The sequence below is a fragment of the Psittacula echo genome, assembly GCF_963264785.1.
Source record: "Psittacula echo genome assembly, chromosome: Z".
In the NCBI taxonomy this organism is placed as follows: Eukaryota; Metazoa; Chordata; class Aves; order Psittaciformes; family Psittacidae; genus Psittacula; species Psittacula echo.
Window position 1 is genome coordinate 102112308 of NC_137742.1, and position 19497 is coordinate 102131804.

Consider the following 19497-nt stretch of genomic DNA (forward strand, 5'->3'; position numbering starts at 1 on the left):
AGCTCCAGATGTTCCCTAGGGTAGAAGTGGGTGGCTGAAATGTCATTTCCCTTAAAAGGAGAAAATCTGAACCTTGTTTAGGTCTCTGTGACCCTGTGGTTTGATTTATATTCGCGAGGAACTTCATGCCTGATGCTCTTGTGCCAGATTCAAGCCTCAGAAGCATGTGCCTTCCCTCGCTTCTCTTCTTTGCCTTTGATGCGTTTTCATTTGTCTTTTAATTATTAATTATTTTTTTATTTTAATTATTTTTCTTTGAATGCATGAAAGAATAAACACTTCACTAGGTTTCATCAGGCTGTAACTGGAGAGGGGGAAATACCTACTTTTCTGGCCTTGGTGAGTTCTGATTTGCTTTTCACATAGGGGTTTTGAGACCTCCCTCTTCTGCATATGGGTCTTTCCATCCTATGTCACCGGCAGAAGCATCTTTCCATGTCCCAGGAGTCCTCATAGGGAAAGCACAAATAGAGAAAGTAAAAGGACTTAAAAGAGGACTTTTAGACTTTCTCAAATAGCTGCTTCCAGCAATATGAGGTGTTGGATTTCTGAACTGACATTTAGCTGTCTAGATTGCACTAATGACGTTCAAGAAGGGTCTCAGAGAGGGAGCTGAGCAAACAGGATGGCTCTGCACAGCCACAGTGCCCCAGGAGGCTTAGCTGTTCTCCTAAAATACATTGCTAGTGCCTTCCTCCTATGGCTCTTTGCCAGCACCCCTTTTTGCTGCCTTTCTGATCTTTCCATACGGCTGTCCCCAGTCCTGCTTCTCCATCCGTGTCTTTTCTGTGCAGAGAAGATAATGGAGAGAATAATACTTTGTCTTTCAGGAAGGGCTCCTGTGAAAATAGGGATCCCAGTCAACATTAGGGATGTCAGCAAGGTAGGTTTTGGAATTGAGGGTCTTTATCCTGCGTCCGAGCTGGGGTGTCCTTGGTGACAGCAGATGGAGCTTGGACACACACACACACAGCCTTGCTGTCCTTACCACAACCTCAGTAAGACGGCCAGCACTGCTGGGTTAACAAAGGGGTATTGTGTTGTGGAGACTGAAATGGGTCTCGGTGGGGTCCCCACACAAACCCTTTGCATCTTACTTCACCCCGAAGGAGCTGTACCATCAGCCCTGCTATTCACCAAGCTGTTCCCATTAACTCGTAACCTAATGAACGAGACAAAGCCGGGCAGCAAGCAGGCACTGCTGCAGCGATGCCGGCTGCAGGCTGCGCTGGTCCGACAAGCTTCACACCCAGGTAAACCAGACGGCACGGCAGCGGGCTGCTCGCTGTGCCGTTATCACACGCACCCCATCACCGCCGCACCGCTGCTCGACAAGGGAACACCCCGAACCCCGCGGGCCCACAGCCCGGCCGCCATTTGCTGCCTGCGGGGTCACCTCCCCCGGCGCCGCTTCCCGCCCCGCCTTGGTCCCGCCCCGCTCCGACCGGCGGCATTTCCTGTGCCGGCCCTGAGGGGAGGGTGTCCGGTGCTGCTGCCGTGCTCCCCTGGTCCTGCGGGCGCTGCGAGCCGGCTCCGAGGCGCCTTCCCCTCGGGCGCTGCCGCTTCGTTCCCGCTCCCTCTTTTCCGCCCCGGTGGACCCGGCCGGTGCGGCTGCCGCAGCGCGATGAGGATGCGCGGCCGGGGCCGTGCCGGAGATACCCGAGGCCCGGTGTCGGCTGGGGGTGAAGCGTGTCCTGGCTTGGCTGTGAGGGGGAAGCGGTCCTGCCTCTGCCCGCTGTAGCGAGCACTGGTGAGTAAATGAGTTCCATCAGTCGTACACGCGGTGAGCTTTGGTTATACCCCAACAGCCAACTTGTTGACACAACCGAGCGTTAATAACATCACCAGGCAGCGATAAACCCATCCTTTTTTAACCCAGATATTCAGGTTAGGGTGTGCACGCCTTCTTAACTGTTAACTTATTCATCACGCCGTGGTTTCAGCAGCCGGAAAGGATTGGTATGCTGCTAACAGCTTTGCTTTTGTTGCAGAAGTACTGCGGAGCCGGCTGTCATGGAGGGAACCAGGCAAACCAGGATCTGTCGTCCACACAAGATAAGCGAGTCCTCAAAGGTTTGTATGTTTTGTGTTGCAAAAGAAACCCCAAATTACACAAATAACAAGAAGGATCGGGTGTGTGTGTAGTAAAGGCTGTTCCTTGAAACGAAATGTTTTGGAGGAACGTGGATATTGAGAGGTTTAAAAAGGGGTATGAAAATGGTGATCTGCTTGCTCAAATATTTTGGTAGAAAAAGTTGCTACCCAGGGATTTCTTTTTTTTTTTTTTAAAAAAAAGGAAAAATCAGCAGCAAATGGGCATCTGCTCGTTGTGACTCATAACTCGGAAAAGAAACCCACATCATCGCAGCACAGTGTTTTCGCTGCACCAGAAATTCCGTCATTGAAGGCAATGCATTTATTTTGGGGATTTTTCACGCTGATCTATCTCACAAAGTCCAGTCAAGACACAGGCAAACCTGAGATTGCTCCTTAGATTTAGATTCAGATGAAATTGAGTCTAGATCCTGCAAATAGGGGTTATTCCAGTGAACTCACGATGGTTTCTTCGAGTTTTGAGGCTCATTTTCTTTGCATAGCACAAATACATTGATTTTAGTTGGGAATCTGCAGAAGTCCACCTTAGGCAGGTCTTTATGCAGGTCACAAGAATGATGGCCTAAGGCATATAAGATGTTGATATCAGCTGCAATTATTATGTTCACTTTGTTTCATGCCAGTAGAAACTGCTTTTCTGTTCCGGGGTGAGCAGTAGGTTACAGAAGCTGCACAGCAAATACCTTGTACTACCAACATCTAGAAAAGAGAAGCTTCCAGTGCTTGTATCTGTCTTACAAAAGCTAAGTGAAACAAACCTCATTTTCTCTTACATCACTGATGGGTAGTGGTACTGCATTAACGATCTGAAAAAAATTAGATCTTTGAGTCTGAAAAGAAGTTAAAACACTGCTCTGATACGATGGATAAAAGATAAATAGGGCTAATTTTTAAATGCATCCCTGCCAGTGTAATCTGTCCTTCAGCGCTGATCCTGTCTGCCATTTAAGTGGTTTATTCTGAATGTAATAATAATTCACCACATTAAAAATTAATTAACTAGACATCATTGTTTTATTTTCTTGCTGAGACAGCAGCTGTCACTGTCTGTTAAACTTAGAATTACTGGATGAAGCTAAAGCTGCTCTACAGAATATAAATAGCTTGAGAAAGATGTTCATGTTTAGTATAAAACTAGTGTGGGTTCTGGAGCATGTAGCTTTCAGCTTCTGTCACTTGCTCACTGAACAAATGAACTTGGTAAGAGGCTGAAACATGCTAATGTATTCTGAGGCCATCCAACGCCATACATCATGATTTGATGCTTGATTCCTGAAGTAGCAGCAGTTCTACATGGCAAAAAGGCTTTTAGGAGTACAAGTTATGGGGTGTGTTTGCAGTAAGGATGCTGCTGCTTACTCAACATCCAGCCAAGTAAATGGGGATCTCTGGCAAATCTTATGTTCTGGTGTAATCTTGTTATACATGGTAGTGTATTAAGAGAATATTAGAGAGAAATGATCAGCCAATTTACAGAGACAAGAGGGAATATGTAATCCAATAACTGTCCTCCAGGAGGCAGATGCACAAGAGAGTGCTATAACATGTTAGTTATTGTCTGCTCATCCACTGTCCTTTATCATAGTTGCCACAGATCAGTGGTTTGTCCTTTGCCATATTTATTATTCCTCCCATTTCCTCCATCCCCTCGTCTCTGCTTGGGCTGCTGTATGATGCCACCTTTCTCAACCTCAAAAAATGAAGATAAAATACTTTACAGTCCTTAAGCCCCAGATTTTTTTCTGAGACAGATGTCTGGCAGTTTCAGTTCTCAGTCAAAGTTACTTTGTTGTTTATGCCATAAATCTCTTTTTAGGTTCAGAGATCTGATGAGGCAATGAGTATAAGGCAAATTAAAAAGATTTTGCCCAGGAAACTTATAATTATTGAAGCTTCTTCACTTACATTGGTGTAACTCTGTACCCTGGCATATACAAAGCTACTCCAACAGAAGGCTTTTTGGCAGCTTGGTCTCCATTGTTTAGAGAAGAGCATAAGCAAAACTAACTGGGCTATCACGCTAACAGCAGCACATTTGGTTATTAATCTGGATCTCACCATTGGTGGAATGCCTGTCACTGTACCACTGACTGCTAAAAGGCAGACATAAGAAATGAGGCTCCCAGTGTTGGTGTTAGCTTGGGAAGATTGGCTGCCATCATGTCTGGCCAGTGGTGAGCTGCGTGCCTAAATCCTGGTTATCTCATCAAATAGAAGCACAATTACCAAATTATATATACAAAGCACGTATCTGAAACAAGGGTTGCATGCAGGGGAGAAAACTTGACTCTACAACTTGAACCTTTCCCACCCAGGGTAGGAGGTTGTCTCACCGTGGTTTAACCAACCCATTAATGGCTTAGCCAGACAGCAATAATCATGTGCTTTCTGTTTGGGAAGCCAGGAAAGCCACGGATAGTTAAGGGTTTCTAGGAGAAGCAACAGTTTCGTGTGAGGGAAAGGTTGAATGCCTGAGAGCCTTGAAAAGACCTCGAGTCATCTGTGTGAAGGTTTGCCATGGGCTGAGGTGACTTTCAGGATGTCACTTCAGGGAATGCAGCCTGAGGGTATAGAACTGGACAAGAGCCAGGGTCTTAAAGCCAGAAGTGTTCAGAGCTAACTTAAAGATGTGCTTCCTTTCCACCTCCTTTCGTTTCTCTTGCGTGTTCCTACAGGCTCTGCAACTCTGCCTGGTTTGGATTTGGTAATTAAAGTTATGTATTTGCATTTAACTTAAGCTGACTTTTATTAAGAGATTTTACAAAGTAGCTGACAGTACCATCAAGCATTCCAGTCCTCTGGAAGGAAGGCCCTAAAAGCTGCATTGCCTGACATACTGGGGTGACCAGCCCCTTCAGTATGTGTTCTGCAGGACATTCAGGGGGTAACAAAACATTTCCATTTTTGTTCTTCTTAAGACTAGTGATGCGAGTCTGTGAGAAAGAGGCAAATGCTGTTTGCCTCAAAAGCTCTGTGGCATGTACGGAGTTGGTGGAAAGAATGTCTGGACCAGAGGCATCCCATAGGAACACTTAATGGACCTGTTCTGGGGGCATTTTCCCCTTTCTTTAAAAGAAAAATACTTAGGTTTTGTTTTAATGAATATGATTACCTTGGCTTCTGGAAGCAAGTAGAAGTCTTACGGGAATAACTTATCCACATGTGTGGCTTTGCACATAAATAAACAGCTATTATTTTTTAATGCAGTGTGTGTGCGTGTAATAACACAGAAAGAAAGAGAGATTTTACCCTAACAAACTTGGAAATGCAGAGTTCTGAAGAGATTTAAGAGGGGGTAGCTGTCAAACAAGCACTAACCCAAACAATACATTTAGCGAGTAACCCAGTTGAGAAGAACTCTGTAAGGAGTCATTTGGGGGACAAGTAAGAAAGGAAATGTCAGCAAGATGTCTCGAAGACAATGAGTGGAAGAGTTTCAGAAAACTGTGCTTGTATAAATCATCAGGAAAGAGATTTAGATGCAGCACTGTGGAGGAGGTGGGAGTAAATTATATATATAAGGGGAGTAGGAAGCAGTGAAAGTCTGCATAGGCCTTTCAAAGTGAAGGTGAGGGGGCTTGGGTGCTTGTACTATGTTGCTTGCCAACTGCTTCAATCAGAATTAATCAGAAATGTGCATCACAAGTGAGCTTTTTAGAGTGATTTGATGGGGAGACGCTTTTGTACACACTGAAGTTTATCTTGGTGAAGATAACACCCGCCTAATAGTGTTTGTTCATTCCAGGTATACAGGTGGGATGACCACTCCAGTCTGGTTCTTCAGAGCCTGAATGAGCAGAGGCACCAAGGCCTCTTCTGTGACATTGTCCTCGTGGTGGATGAACAGAGAGTCCCTGCCCATCGGAACCTCCTCGCCGTTTGCAGCGACTACTTCAACTCTATGTTCACCATTGGTATGAGAGAAGCCCACCAAAAAGAGGTAGAACTTTTTGGGGCCTCTTACATTGGACTTAAGGCTGTGGTAGATTTCCTTTATGGCAGTGAGCTGTCTTTAGATGGAGGCAATATCGACTATGTGCTTGAAACAGCTCACCTACTGCAGATCTGGAAGGTGGTTGACTTCTGCTGCGAGTACCTGGAGAATGAAGTCAGCGAGGAGAACTACTTGTACCTGCAAGAGCTGGCCTCTATTTACAACCTGAAGCGCCTTGACTCCTACATTGATTCTTTCATCTTGCAGAACTTCGGCACACTGTCTTTCACTCCGGACTTCCTGCAGAACATTTCCTTGCAGAAGTTATGCCAATACCTGAACAGCAGCAACGTGCAGCAGGAGTGTGAGCACGACTTGCTGCAGGCTGCCTTGCAGTGGCTTACCCAGTACCCGGAAAGGGAGAATGAGGCATACCAGGTTCTGGATAACATTCATTTTCCTTTGATACCTAAAAGTGATCTCCTCCACCGAGTCAAGCCTGCTGTTTGCTCTCTTCTTCCCAAAGAAGCAAACTGTGAGGGGTTCATAGAAGAGGCAGTGCACTATCACAACAATGTCACAGCTCAGCCAGTGCTGCAGAACAAGCGGACAGCTCTGAGGACCTGCGAGGAGAGGCTCCTCTTTGTAGGTGGGGAGGTTTCGGAGCGCTGCCTGGAACTGAGTGATGATACCTGCTTCCTGGACACCAAAAATGGGCAGTGGGTAGCAGAGACCCCTCTCCCAGCCAGACGAAGTCACCACTGTGTTGCAGTCTTGGGAGGCTTCATCTTCATAGCTGGAGGCAGCTTTTCAAGAGACAATGGAGGGGATGCAGCTTCAAATCTGCTATATAGGTATGATCCCCGCTGTAACCAGTGGATAAAGGTGAGACTCAAGCTGTTTTATTTCTCTGTTTAAAGTCCTTTATGTTTAGAGTGTTTTCTTCTTTCTGGTGGAAGGACAGGGTTCATTAGAATAGCCAACATAGCAACACTTGCAAATAGAAATTAAAGCTATTTAAGCTGAAAAAACCAGCTACTTGAATCCTTTGTGGGTTCTTTGTGTACACACACAGCAGAAGAGTTTGGGGCAGATTTTCAACTTCACTTGAGATTTGGATGCCTTATCTGTGAAATTCTTGGTCAGCATCCACCTCCAACTCCTAAGAGTACTTTGGGACTAATGCTACAATGGACTTGGAGAGGTGATTCTTTAGCTCATCTATCTCAAGCAGGAGCACACACAACTAAATCAAAACTGGGTCTGATGTAAAAAGAATGTCTTTGATTCTTGTCCAGTGTCCCTGTACGAAACATCTCTTAGAACAAGCTATTCACTTCCAGTCTGCTGTAAAACCCTGCCGTCAGTGCAGATCCCCATATGAACCAATCATCCAATGTGATTCAGTTGTGGTTTTGAGTGATTCCAATATATGTTTCTTGCAGAGTTTTGGAAGGAAGCCTATGTAAGACAAAATTTATAGAGTAATCTGCCTCTTAAATGCTTCCTGTTGTTCCCTTTTTTGGAAATGAATGCTATGTAACATGCTATTGCAGAAAAACAAAAAGTATTTTATGAATATAATGGTCAAAACCAGTAGCTCTTCTTTCCAAATAAATGGGAAAAGGAGCTATTCTATTCTTAGACATGAATATACTTCAGTCAGCTTGCTTACCAGAAGATATCAGTATGTTGTTCTTTTTGACAGGTTGCCTCCATGAGACAGCGCCGTGTAGATTTCTACCTGGGAGCTGTTACTGACATGCTGGTAGCTGTTGGTGGCAGGAATGAAAATGGAGCACTTTCTTCAGTCGAAACTTATAGTCCTCAGAAGGATTCATGGTCCTACATAGCAGGCTTGCCCAGGTAATAGACATGTTTGGGAAGTTATCCTCTGTTTGAAGAACACTTGTAAACGGAGCTGATGAATGTGTATCCCTAGAAAAGAGGTGAGGGGATATGAAACCAACATGGTAGCTGCAAGTAACAAACCATATCAGCATTTGGTATTTGAGCAACCAGCTCTTCCATGACAGCATGCCTCATGTCAGCTTGGTTGGCTGTAATACTTATGCTGAGATAAGTCTGAAGGATAAGAGGGAGAGTTCTCAGCATTCTGCTCCACTATTCTTAAAATGTTTTTCCTGAGGTCACAAGGAACTGAATCTTCTCAGAGGCACTGTTTAGGTCTTGAGCAAAGGCTTTTATAATTCATTTGGCCTTACTTTGTCACCTTGGTGTGATGGTTTTCCTTGTAATATGTTTCTGGCTGCTCAGGTTGGCTGTTGCAGTTAAACCACGTTGACCTGTATTGGAAATAGGTAACCCTGGCAAATGTGACCTCTCTTTCTCTCAGCTTGAGTTAAAACTTAGCTGTTCTACTTCCTAGAGGCTTTAGTACCGCAGCTCTTCTTGTAACAGCAGCACAGGACATTGCTAGTATTTTGAATCAATATGTGAGTGGTGACTTCATAAGAATTGTAGGATAGCATTTAATTTGCAGAGAGCTATTCAGGCTTAGTAACAGTTGACATCCATGGAAATTACAGGAGTATTGGCTATGTGGATGGTGTTTTCTTGTCTGAAACCCACGACAGCAGCAGCAGCACTTGCTTTGTTAATGGCATCACGAACAAGATAATTGCCATCTCATTTCTGAGTTGAGGCTTCTTTCCCTTGTTCCCTCAGCTGCAGAGCTGCAGAGTCAGAGGCGCCTGTTACTCAGTTCTATTTTGGGCTGGTGCTGCAATGCGAGTGTGATCCAGGCTAACAGCTGGGCTCGAGTGCTCTTCAGAACCAGGGTGCATTTATCCACTTCATTTCTGCTCACGCAGGCAGATTGAGCAGTCAAGGCTAAACAACACAATCATTTTCCTGAGAAGCTTTGTACAAGAGCATCTTCAGTTCTAAGCCTTACTGTTAACTGGAGTGACCTGTGAGATGCCAGTAGCATCTCATAGAAATTGTAGCACCACTCTTCTTCTAAACATTTTTCTAAGAAGTGTAGATGTGACCTCACTGCCCTGTTAGAAAAATAACTTTAGAACAGGTATGGATGTTTTTGCTCAACAGTGATCCTGGGGAATCTTGCACAATTGGCTTAAGCAGCCAGACTGCAAGCTGTCCAAAAAGGCGCAGTTTGCATGTTCCTCTGGCTACCTGAGTGCTGGCTTTGGGAATTTTACAGATGCAGCATATAAAAGTGAACTTGGACACAGGGCATGTTAATTTTTCATTCAATTGCATAGCTGATCCACTTGGACTAGGCAAAAATCCCCCTTATGGGATAGACCCCACTTAAACTGACTTGGCTGGTCACTAAGCTGCAGGGTTGGGCTGTGCAGTGACTGTTTTAAGCTATTGCTGCATCCCAAAAACATAGTTTGGCATCCTTTCTTTCTGCCTGCTCTGTCCTCATCCCATGCTAACTGTCCTTTGAGCCAGCTCAAGTGTTTCTAGGGAAATAGATAGTGTCCCAGACTTTCCTGCAGCTGCTCTCTTGCATGTTAATATGTCTTTAGTTAGATCTTAATGGACACTTAGTACCTTCAGCTTTTCTGTCTTTTCAGCCCTCTTTGTTCTTTTGGAGAACTCTTGCCTTGGGCAGCATATTGTTTGCAACAACCACTTCCCTGCACAAAAAGAGTAAAGCAAAACATACATTATGAAGGTTGCAAAAGACAAAAATCAGTGCTGAGGTGGACAAAGGAAGAAACCTTTCTGAATGCAGCACCAGGCTGCTTGAGCTCTGAGAGGGGAGCAGCTCTGGGAATGTACCTTTCCTGATGTACCTCACATGGGTTTGCAGGCAGTGCAGGCAGCATAAGAACGAAATTTGCGCTCTATTCAAGACCAGAAGAAAGCACCTTAGCTGCAGCTCCTTCTGTGTACTCCTACCTTCCCTTCAACATGCCCTTGAGCCAAGCTGTTTTTCTCCCCATCACATGCTTTTGTTCCTCAGATTGATTTGAGTTACTGTTTTAACTCAAATAACATTTTCCCCAGCCCTATTCTACCAGCATTTCCCCTCACATAGGGGAAATCAGAATCTCCAATCCTTATTGCCTGATGAAGCATGTCCCATCATAGCTGCCTCTATAGCTGCCTTGTTTCCTGTATTTCATGAGGGTTCTTTTGTCCTCTTGAGTGCATGGCCACCAGAACCAGGGCAGAGACTCATAGAAGACCATTCCCTGGAGTGATGGGCACATCTTGAGGTCATTCTGGTGTGAGGGCTTGTATAGTTCAATTTGAGCTGTGTGGGGTCGGACTCTCGAAGGTTATATTTGTTACAGCTTCTATTCTGAGCATCCAGAAAAGGGTTTAATTTTTTTCTTCCCAAGGGTTATAGCTCACCGTGTTTGTGGAGACTTCCAGGGGAAAGGCTGTGGTTGCGTTCTTGATACATGCCTCCTGCCTGCTGCCAAATCCTGTGTCCATGTTGCTCTACCCAGGCACAGTCACACTCCCCTAAAGAGCTTTGCAAGCTCTTTTTTGTCTCTTCTTCCCTCTACCCTCTTCCCACCCAACGTGGTCAAACCAACACGCTGTTTTCTCTAGTCAGTTTCCTGGAAGGAGCTGAGCTGTTTTGATTGAGGTACTGCTGTCTTAATGGAGAAGAAAACACAGCCTCTTGAGGCAGATGCTTACTGTGGAAAACTTCAGGCAAGCTATCTGAAGGGTGGACCTGGTTCAAGTCTGCTACAAGTGATTTTGCCTGACTCTCATTAGGGTCCTTGGTTGTGGGATACTTTTCCCATTCTTCAGAGAGGTCCTGTGTTTTGTTTTCACCATTTTCCCAGGCTCTCTGGGAGCATTTGCTGCCATAGTTTCTAGCCCGGAAGGGAACAGCAGTGGCTGACAAGCTTGGCAGAACAGAAGTTGGTGCAATGTGTTCTCATCTTGAATAGACCATGAAAAAAAGCCTGCTGCAGACATCAGTGAAATTAGTTGAGTGCCCCTGGGTTAAAGTTTGGCAGAACAACTGAAAGCAGTTGTGAGAGGATATGTGTTGGGACAGGTGAAGGAGTGATGGTATCTGCTCTGCTAGTTGTGTCATGAATAACCTCGCAGGGTTGCAGCAGGTGGACACTGAGATTCGGAGCAACCACAGCTTGCCTGGACTTTGGTTGGAGCAGGGGATTCCCAAAGCTTTATCGAGCCTGGCCAAGTGTTCTTCTGTGCAAGAAAATAAGTGGTAGATTCTTTAGCATTTACTGAATGGTGTTACTGGGTCAGAAACTGTAAGTTTGCAGTGCTGTATTGCGTAAGTCGTTCAGAATCGGAACTGGCTCTAGCAGCAGTTCTAAATTGAAACTCCCCTTAATGCTTCTGTCTTCTTCTGATCACTCTTACTGGTAATGCTGGAGAACGCTTGATTCTTTTTGTTGGAGGATGTCTGTACCCACTGCATTGAAGTTTTCTGTCGTGTTTTGTGTTTAGAAATGCCATGGGCTTGCAGAGAGGATCCCTATTGATTGTTTTCAACTTGTGTATTATATTTCATTCCATTTTCTATAAATGTGAAGCAGGGTATGTACAATTTTGGATGAGCTTTTCAAAAGTCAGGCAAAGTGAAACACCTCCAGCATATTTCAATGAGTAATCTCCCTGAATTGAAAAATAACAAATTGATGGTCGATTTGATGCTTCAGATATGATTGCTTCTTTCAGATTACTTTTGTAGCTATTGCTGTTCACTAGGCATAGCCACTGATTGCGGCAAAAAGCATCAGCTTTTTCTGTAGCTGTCTATGCTAGACTGCATTTCATGTGCTTGAGAGAGAATGTCTGTTTCTTGTTTACCTCTACAGAACTCCACTTTGCAATTACTGTAGGAAAACAAAACTTCAACAGAGGTCACTGAAGTTTTCTTTAACTTGCTGCCATTTATTTTTAATTTTAATTAAAATGGTGAATGTAATGTGATTGTTATCAGCAGCTCAATAATCCTGGGCTTTGTGCTGGATCCAATGTCATTGCACTCTTCTCTTGGCTCCTCAAAACCATATGTTACTTGACGCTGCCTCTGCAGTGGAGCATGCTGCATGTCCTCCAGGTGGCTTGCTGGTTAGATGTGGGTTTAAAATCTGTTGCAATTTGAGAAAGGAGACTAATTCAAGTTGTCCATTCCACTTCTCAGATAGGCAGTCTACTTCTTAAGACCCATCCCTGGGTATATAGGGAAGCCAAAGATTCCAGCAACCACACTAGGTGCCACTGGAGACATAAGCTTCTGGTTCTTGTCCATAAGAGACCACAAACAAGGTGGAGCAGCAGCTATGCACACTTCACCTGCCACAGCTTTTCTGGGAGGTGTGAAAACTGGAGAGCATTGCTCAGGGTATGTCATGTCAAAGAGGAGCACTGAACGTGAGTTATGTGCTTCCATGGTTAGGGAGATTGTGAGCTGTGGAATTTTTGAGTTGCTTTTTGGGATAAAGTCTCATAACTATGCTTAGTCTTCCCTTTTTCTTCTCACTTTCTTTTTCCTGTGTGACTAAGAAGCAGTACAGTTCTGAAGTAATCTCTGCAAGGTCTCCAGGGATGGGGCTCCAGCCCCTGTAGTTGAAAGGTCTGTTCTGGTCACTCAGCATTCTTAAGCCAAATGTGTCAAGCATTTCTCTGTTTCTAGTAGCAGGAGCCTGTTAAAAGATCTGATTCATACACCAGTAAGGGATCAGAAGCTTCTGTAGGCATCTAGAATAATAAACATTTTTCAGCTTCTCTCAGAACTGTTGTGCTTTTGGGGTAGATGTGGGGTTTCTTTTCTATTCCACCTTTTCCTTTGGCACAAAAGTGCTTAGTGCTTAGGTGTGTGGAGGAGCTTATGATACCATTTGCATTGCTGAAACTATTACCATGCAAAATAAAACCAGCTCAGGCTTCTATACACATTGTTTCAAGCATGTTCAGACATGGTTCAAAAGCATTCCAGGCTAAAGTAATGCTAATGTAGCTTTTTGCCTGCCATAGAGATTGAGTCGTCTTGGATCCTTGACTACAAAGGATGGTAGTAGAAGCTGGTGCGTACAGCATGAGGAGTATATTGCTCTGCAGCGCTATGGGTATAAAATTTGGCTCTTTGTACCAGTGTGTGAGCCAGTTTGCTGTGGCTGGTGCTGCATCTACATCTTTTGACACCCTGCACACCCCAAAAAAGGAAAAAGGCATGTGCAGGAAGGGTATGTTCAAAGAAGATGATGCTGTCCTTGGCTGTAGCATTCCACTTCTAAGAGCTCAGAGGGGTTTGGTTGGGAATATCCTTGCGTGAAGTCACAGAAAAGCCTCAAAAATTAGGTTTGTAGTGGCTTTATTATAGCTGATCAAAGGAGTTTTCTTTATGCCCTGTGGAAATGGCACATGTCGTGTTGGTTCTGCCATCTCTGTGTCTTGTTTCAAAATGTGGACGCTGAGCTATGATTGACCGAGGTCTGTTGCCTTGTCTTGGGGTGACCAAAGAAGTTTATTACCTGTATAGAAGTGGTAAAACAGGGATACTCATGAAGAGGACACTTGTATGTATCATGACTACAGATACACTGGCTCATGGACAGTATTGGGTAAGAAATGTGATTTGTGATCCTGCTGCTGTGAAAGGGGAAGGCAGCAGTAGTTTTCTTGGCTAATAGCTACTGATAAGTCTGAGAGGTATCATGATTATTTCCTCTTTCTGTCATAGAAACCCTTGCTGAATGTGGATATTTTCCTCTCTGACCTTCTGAAACTTATCCAACCCAAACATTGCAGCAGGAAAATCGGAGTGAAGGCCATGCCAACTAGAGCAGGATGGGTCACTTCTGTTGTATGACACACTGTAGAAGATGCCTTAAAAAGTGATTGTCATACCTTAGCATTCTGCAGCGCAGGGTGGAGTGCTGTGGATGAGAATAGTTACTTGATAGCTAAGAGGATCAAGGATTCCTTTGTCTTTAGTTACTGTTTATTTTGTTCTTTAGTAGCAGTCTCTGTTGAACACTGTCTGTCTTGGTGAAATCCGTAAGCACTAAGCCAGATTGTTTTTGATTTTCTGTCCTAGGTTTACCTATGGCCATGCTGGAACAGTCTTCAAGGAATTTGTGTACATTTCAGGAGGACATGATTACCAAATTGGCCCCTACAGAAAAAACCTGCTGTGTTACGACTACCGCACAGATGTCTGGGAGGAGAAGAGGCCAATGATTGTTGCCCGAGGGTGGCACAGCATGTGCACCTTACAGGACCACATCTACTCCATCGGTGGTAGCGATGACAACATAGAAACCATGGCTCGCTTTGACATTCTGAGTGTGGAGTCCTACAGCCCTCAGTGTAACCAGTGGACCAGAGTTGCTCCTCTTCTGCAAGCAAACAGTGAGTCAGGGGTGGCAGTTTGGGAAGGAAAGATTTACATCCTCGGAGGCTACAGCTGGGAAGAAACGGTCTTCTCCAAAACGGTTCAGGTTTATGATAAGGAGAAAAATAAGTGGTACAAAGGAACTGACTTACCCAAAGCAATTGCCGGTGTGTCTGCATGTGTCTGTGCGTTGAAACCCAAAACAGAGGACAAGAAGAAAAAGACGAAAACAAGAAAACATCAAGATCGAGGAAGATGACTACTCCTGGATGACCACCCTTTGATGGTGGGCTCTAAAAGGACCTTGTATTAAATAATTTCTATCTAACCTTGATTCTTTTTGAGTGTGGGGGGGATATTCTGAAGCCTCATAAAATGTACAGTTGAATGTAGTTTTGGGAATTAAGCTCATGGTTAAGATAAAAACAACAAAAGAAACAAAAAAACACCCCAACTCTGAAACTCTATAAGGGGTGAGATGGCAAGAGAGGTTGTGCTGCTGTCCTCAATGTTAAGGCTCAGTCTTTTAGTTCTTGGCTTGTGGCATTTCCACATAAGTTGTATAATGTCAATGTTTTCAAAATAAGGTTTAATCTGTGGCTAAATTGATAACATCAAGGGAGAGGAAGGAGGCAGAGTACTGAGTGACTGGTTTGAAGTTACAGAGCAGTTCAAAGGGATTTAGAAACAGCTGCTAAGAGAAAATTAAACAGATCTTCACTGTTGTAAATCTTGATTTTTATTCTTTTTTTGTAATGTTATATTTCATTTACAATATGTTCTTGAGTTGTACGTATCAAATTTCTGTAACACATGGGTGTTCAAAGAGGATATTGCTTTTGCTGGACGTAGGTCAGATCAGCTTGAAAAGCAAATAACTCCACTGTACTCTTTAAGATTTTTCTATGTAGCTGAAGAATAGATAGGATTGACTGGGGCTTGAATCAACAGCATTATGACTTGGAAATCTGAGAAAGGAGAGATGACTTTTGCATCCCTTGTTGTGGCACTTTTCATCTCTACGCAAGTTTTCCTTGGGCTTTAAACAGTGTCCGAGATTGAGTTAAAAAAAAAAAAAAAAATCTATTGAAGAACTTGAAAGAAGATTTGAGAATTTGGATGGAAACTGCACAATTTGCCTCAGGCTTCAAAGCAGATGGAACTCAGAGCCCACTGCAAGTCTGAGGTTTGCCAAATAGGGTAACAGTGGGGAAAAGTAGCAGGAGGATCCCTCAGGTGGACTTGAAGTGGGAAGATATCCCTGCCTAGCCCTAACAGGATGTAGAAGCTGGGATCCACCTCACTTAACTCAAGGCTTACAGCAGTCATGGCTAGTAGCCAGTGTGAGCAGGAACCCATACTAAACTTTGCTGTCAAAAAGCTTATTAACCAAGGATGATTAACTGGGGTTTGGTGATCCTGAAGGACAGCAACTTGTTTTTTTTAACTGAGCTAATAGCTCACACTTTCCTCCTTTTTTTAAGTTCAAAATGTCTTTCCTTGAGAGTAGCCTTTCCTGATGGGTTTGGTGGGGACTCACCAGTCACTCAGCAGTTGTGCAACCAGACACCTTCCCCAGCAAGACAGGTTCAAAAGGCAGAAACCCAAAATATACTTGGGCCTGTGTTTGGGGTCCAGACATTGGGACTGAACTGACAATCGTCTGTGAGACCCTTTGTGTCACAGTATCCTCTGCATACCAAGTAGAGAGATTTCCGACCCAAGTGTTAGTCCACCCTCTACAAACACAGCTGATTCTGCTGCAGATACTAAAATTCCCCGACTGTCTGGGCAGCTTTCAGGCATTCACCCTGGGGCATTTCACAAATGCACCTCTGATTCACAAGAAGTCAATCACCAGCAATCTGATACAGCCACTTCAGTTATTGTAATAATGCCGCAGACTAAATATTCCTCCTTCCCAAGAGAACTTTATAGGCAGTTTTTAAAAGCAACTTTTATACTTTTTTATACCGCATTTTGCTAACTCAGTCTCCTGTTTGCCATATATTGTTATTTACTGTAGAAGCTACTGCTCTGTAATCATGGCCCTCCTGTTGCCATCAGGAGCTCATCATTTGATGGCTCTGTTGGTCTTTGTGTGGTTGCTCGGGATGCGGTGCAGCTGTTGGAGCAGCATTTACATTCTCAGCATTGTCGGGCAGTCCGCTGTAATTGTGACTATTGTACAGGCTCTTCCCCATAGCCCAGCTCGCCAGACGTGCTGATAAACATGCTTTATTTGCAACTAGTGGGGATCTGCAGGGGCTTTGGTTTAAAGTCCTGCTGGGGAACTGTTGATTGTTGCTGGTTTTCTTCCCTGATCCTTCTTTCACATCTCCCTCATACACCATAACTACGTATTTAAGATTTGCCTTCTTTATTTGCATGTGGTGTACATACAGCTGATATCCCACTACCCTCCTTTTCTTATTATTTTTTAACTATTTACCTCAATAATTGGGAAACACTAAGAAAACATTTTTGCACTTAATCACATTTGAAGCTCTTGTAAATTAAAGAACTCCTACACACATTATAAGACTATATTTGTATTGAAAGGTACTTCTGAGTAAGTTTCTGGACTGCAAGGAAGTTACAGGTTTCTTCTTCAGTTCTAAGAAAGGATTCAAGAAAACTATTTTTGTGAAACCCCTTGAGGATTTTTTTTTTTTTTTTTTTTTTTTAAAAAAGGCCTCTGGAATTAGTCTTTCATTTGCATTAATGGATTTCTTTTAAAGCCTTTTTACACTGCATGAGGTAATGGTTATTATTTTTTATCCTAAAAATAAATTTAAATCCAACCAAGCAAACAAAAAAAAATTCTGATTATGACAAACTCATTAATTAGTTGTTTGAGTTTATTTTATAATCTGTAATCCTTGCTATGTTGACTGACAACTGCTTAATTTTTTGATATTTTCATGTGTATAGAACATAAATTTCAATGTTTCTGTTAATGGGTTGCTTGTTCCTATATCCTCCCCTTTTAATGTGTTTATGTATTGCATTAATGTCTGGAAACAATAAATGCAGTTTAGACTATTGCATTCATCACCATCTGACTTGTGTATTGATTTAAGGGAGGCTTTCCTTTTTGAGAAATTGGAGAAGGAATTTTGTAATTATGTTTAAGTGGCATTGATAATAGCGGAAACATTTTAAGAGGCAGAAGCTAAATGTAATAACATGAAGCAGAAAATTAACTTCTCTGGCTAATCCACCTTTTCTGCATGGTGCTCCAAACCAGGCAGTCAGAAACTATTTTTCACATCTTTCGCATCTGTGAGCAAAAGACCTCATCCAGTTTATATAGTGGTTTCAAATACAGCACTTAATGGGGAGTAGATAAACATGTTAAGACTTCATAACTTTAAACTTAATTGCAGGGGCAGAATAGAACCTCAGTACTCATCAAAGAAAGCTTTATTTTTCCCAGTTCATTTATCATCCCTTTGAAAACAGAGGCTAGAAGAGTATGGGACATCTCTCACATTATCAGAGGCCACTGGGGTACCATACCTCTTGCTGCCGTAAGCATTTTTCCACTATTATATGAAGAAGTTATTACCATTTGCACCTCTGAGAGCCACAGCAGTTCAGCATTGCCAAAAGCACAGTCTGGCAGCATGGATTTTGGATGTTATGAACCCAGACATGGCTTGTCATCACTCAGGAAGTGTTAGGAGACAGCACATGATGCCTGAAAATAAGTTGAGCTCCCAAGTGCTGAACTGCTCTGCAATTGGTGTGCTGGAATTCTGCAGAAATGAAAGAATATGTATGACACAAGTGGATTTCTACGTTGATTTTTGAGGACTGAATAGCTCCCTGGATGAGTAATTAAAATGGGTAGAAAAAAGGCGTATTCTCCGGGTTTGTGCTTCTAAGGAATCACTCTGGCTCCTGCACCTGCCTTCAACTGCAAGCTCTATAAAACGTTTTAGGCCTCGCCAGGAAGCACAGATCTTTCTTCCTGCTCTGGGGAGAAATAAGTACCGCCCTACCTCCTTTTAGAAAGGCTCCTATTGCCAAATTGTGAGGAAAGCTGGTTTTACCTGACACAGAGCAGCTACCAAAAACCTCAGGTTTTCTCTTCCCACACTTCCATGCATGTATCTTTGCATCAGCATTGTCAAGAAGCTGCTGCCTGCAACACCAATGTTAGATAACATAAATCCCTAGAGATACCTTAACGAAAAACCACTGACATAAGTGATGAAGTTGTTCTGAAGGCTTGAGAAAGAAGCTGGAAATATTTTTGTTAAATTGAGACAAATGTGCCTGAGTGTCTCTTTGTCTGTCTGTCTGCCTCCACAAGATCAGACTGCTTTCCTCCAAATACCAGTGATTTTCCATGTGCAGTTTAGGATTCAGTATTTTTTAAAGTGACAGATTTTATTTTGGCTTCTTGTCATATTTCAGTTCTCATTAATGTAATAATGAGTGAGAAGCTAATTAGCCCTGTGTGACCTTATAGCTTCGAGTTGTCTCATAGGCACTGGATCAGGGCTGATGTATCCCAAGTCCAGATGGAGGTATTTCCTTTTCCCTTCTGACAGCTCCATGATTCAGTGAGAGACAGACAGCCCAGCAGCGGGTTTGTTGATCCCACATGCATTTTTTAGCATCACACAGGCTCTTTTTGGAACTCAGAGTGGCTTTGGGAAAATACGTACCTTTGTTTATATCCTGATGGGTTTGGTGACAGAACATGAAAAGAAAGTGAGACATAGACTTGCAGGTCTTTTTTGAGACTGCAGCCCTAAAACAGATGATTGCATGAGAGGAGAGAAGGCTCATGTTGAAGATAAGGATGAGTAAGTCACAAATAATTCAGCCATGAGGTCTGAATAGATAACTGAAACACAGAACATACTGAGCCAAGCCTCCACATGATCTACTAAAGGCTTGCCCAGACTTCAAATTTGTTTCAGGCTGACTTGAACTGGTCCATACTGAAGTTCCTTGCATTGACAAATTAAATTTATTGGTTACAATTTCCCAGCAAATTTAGAAATCCAGAATTTGAAGCCAAGTTTGCATTACTGCATTTTTTGAATGTAACATTTGCTATTGGTGTTCTTTGCTACTTGGCTTATTGTGTCCACCC

At 43.3% G+C, this 19497-nt stretch overlaps 1 protein-coding gene across 1 annotated transcript; it reads left to right on the forward strand.

The window, feature by feature from the left end:
• The first annotated feature begins 1487 nt into the window (after positions 1 to 1487).
• KLHL36 (kelch like family member 36) lies at positions 1488 to 17534 on the forward strand. Its single transcript, XM_080638759.1, has 5 exons — positions 1488 to 1750; positions 1992 to 2073; positions 5861 to 6934; positions 7758 to 7915; positions 14088 to 17534. The coding sequence occupies exons 2-5, from the start codon at positions 2014 to 2016 to the stop codon at positions 14641 to 14643; spliced, it is 1848 nt and encodes a 615-aa protein (XP_080494885.1). The 5' UTR covers positions 1488 to 1750; positions 1992 to 2013; the 3' UTR covers positions 14644 to 17534.
• The last annotated feature ends 1963 nt before the right edge of the window (positions 17535 to 19497 follow it).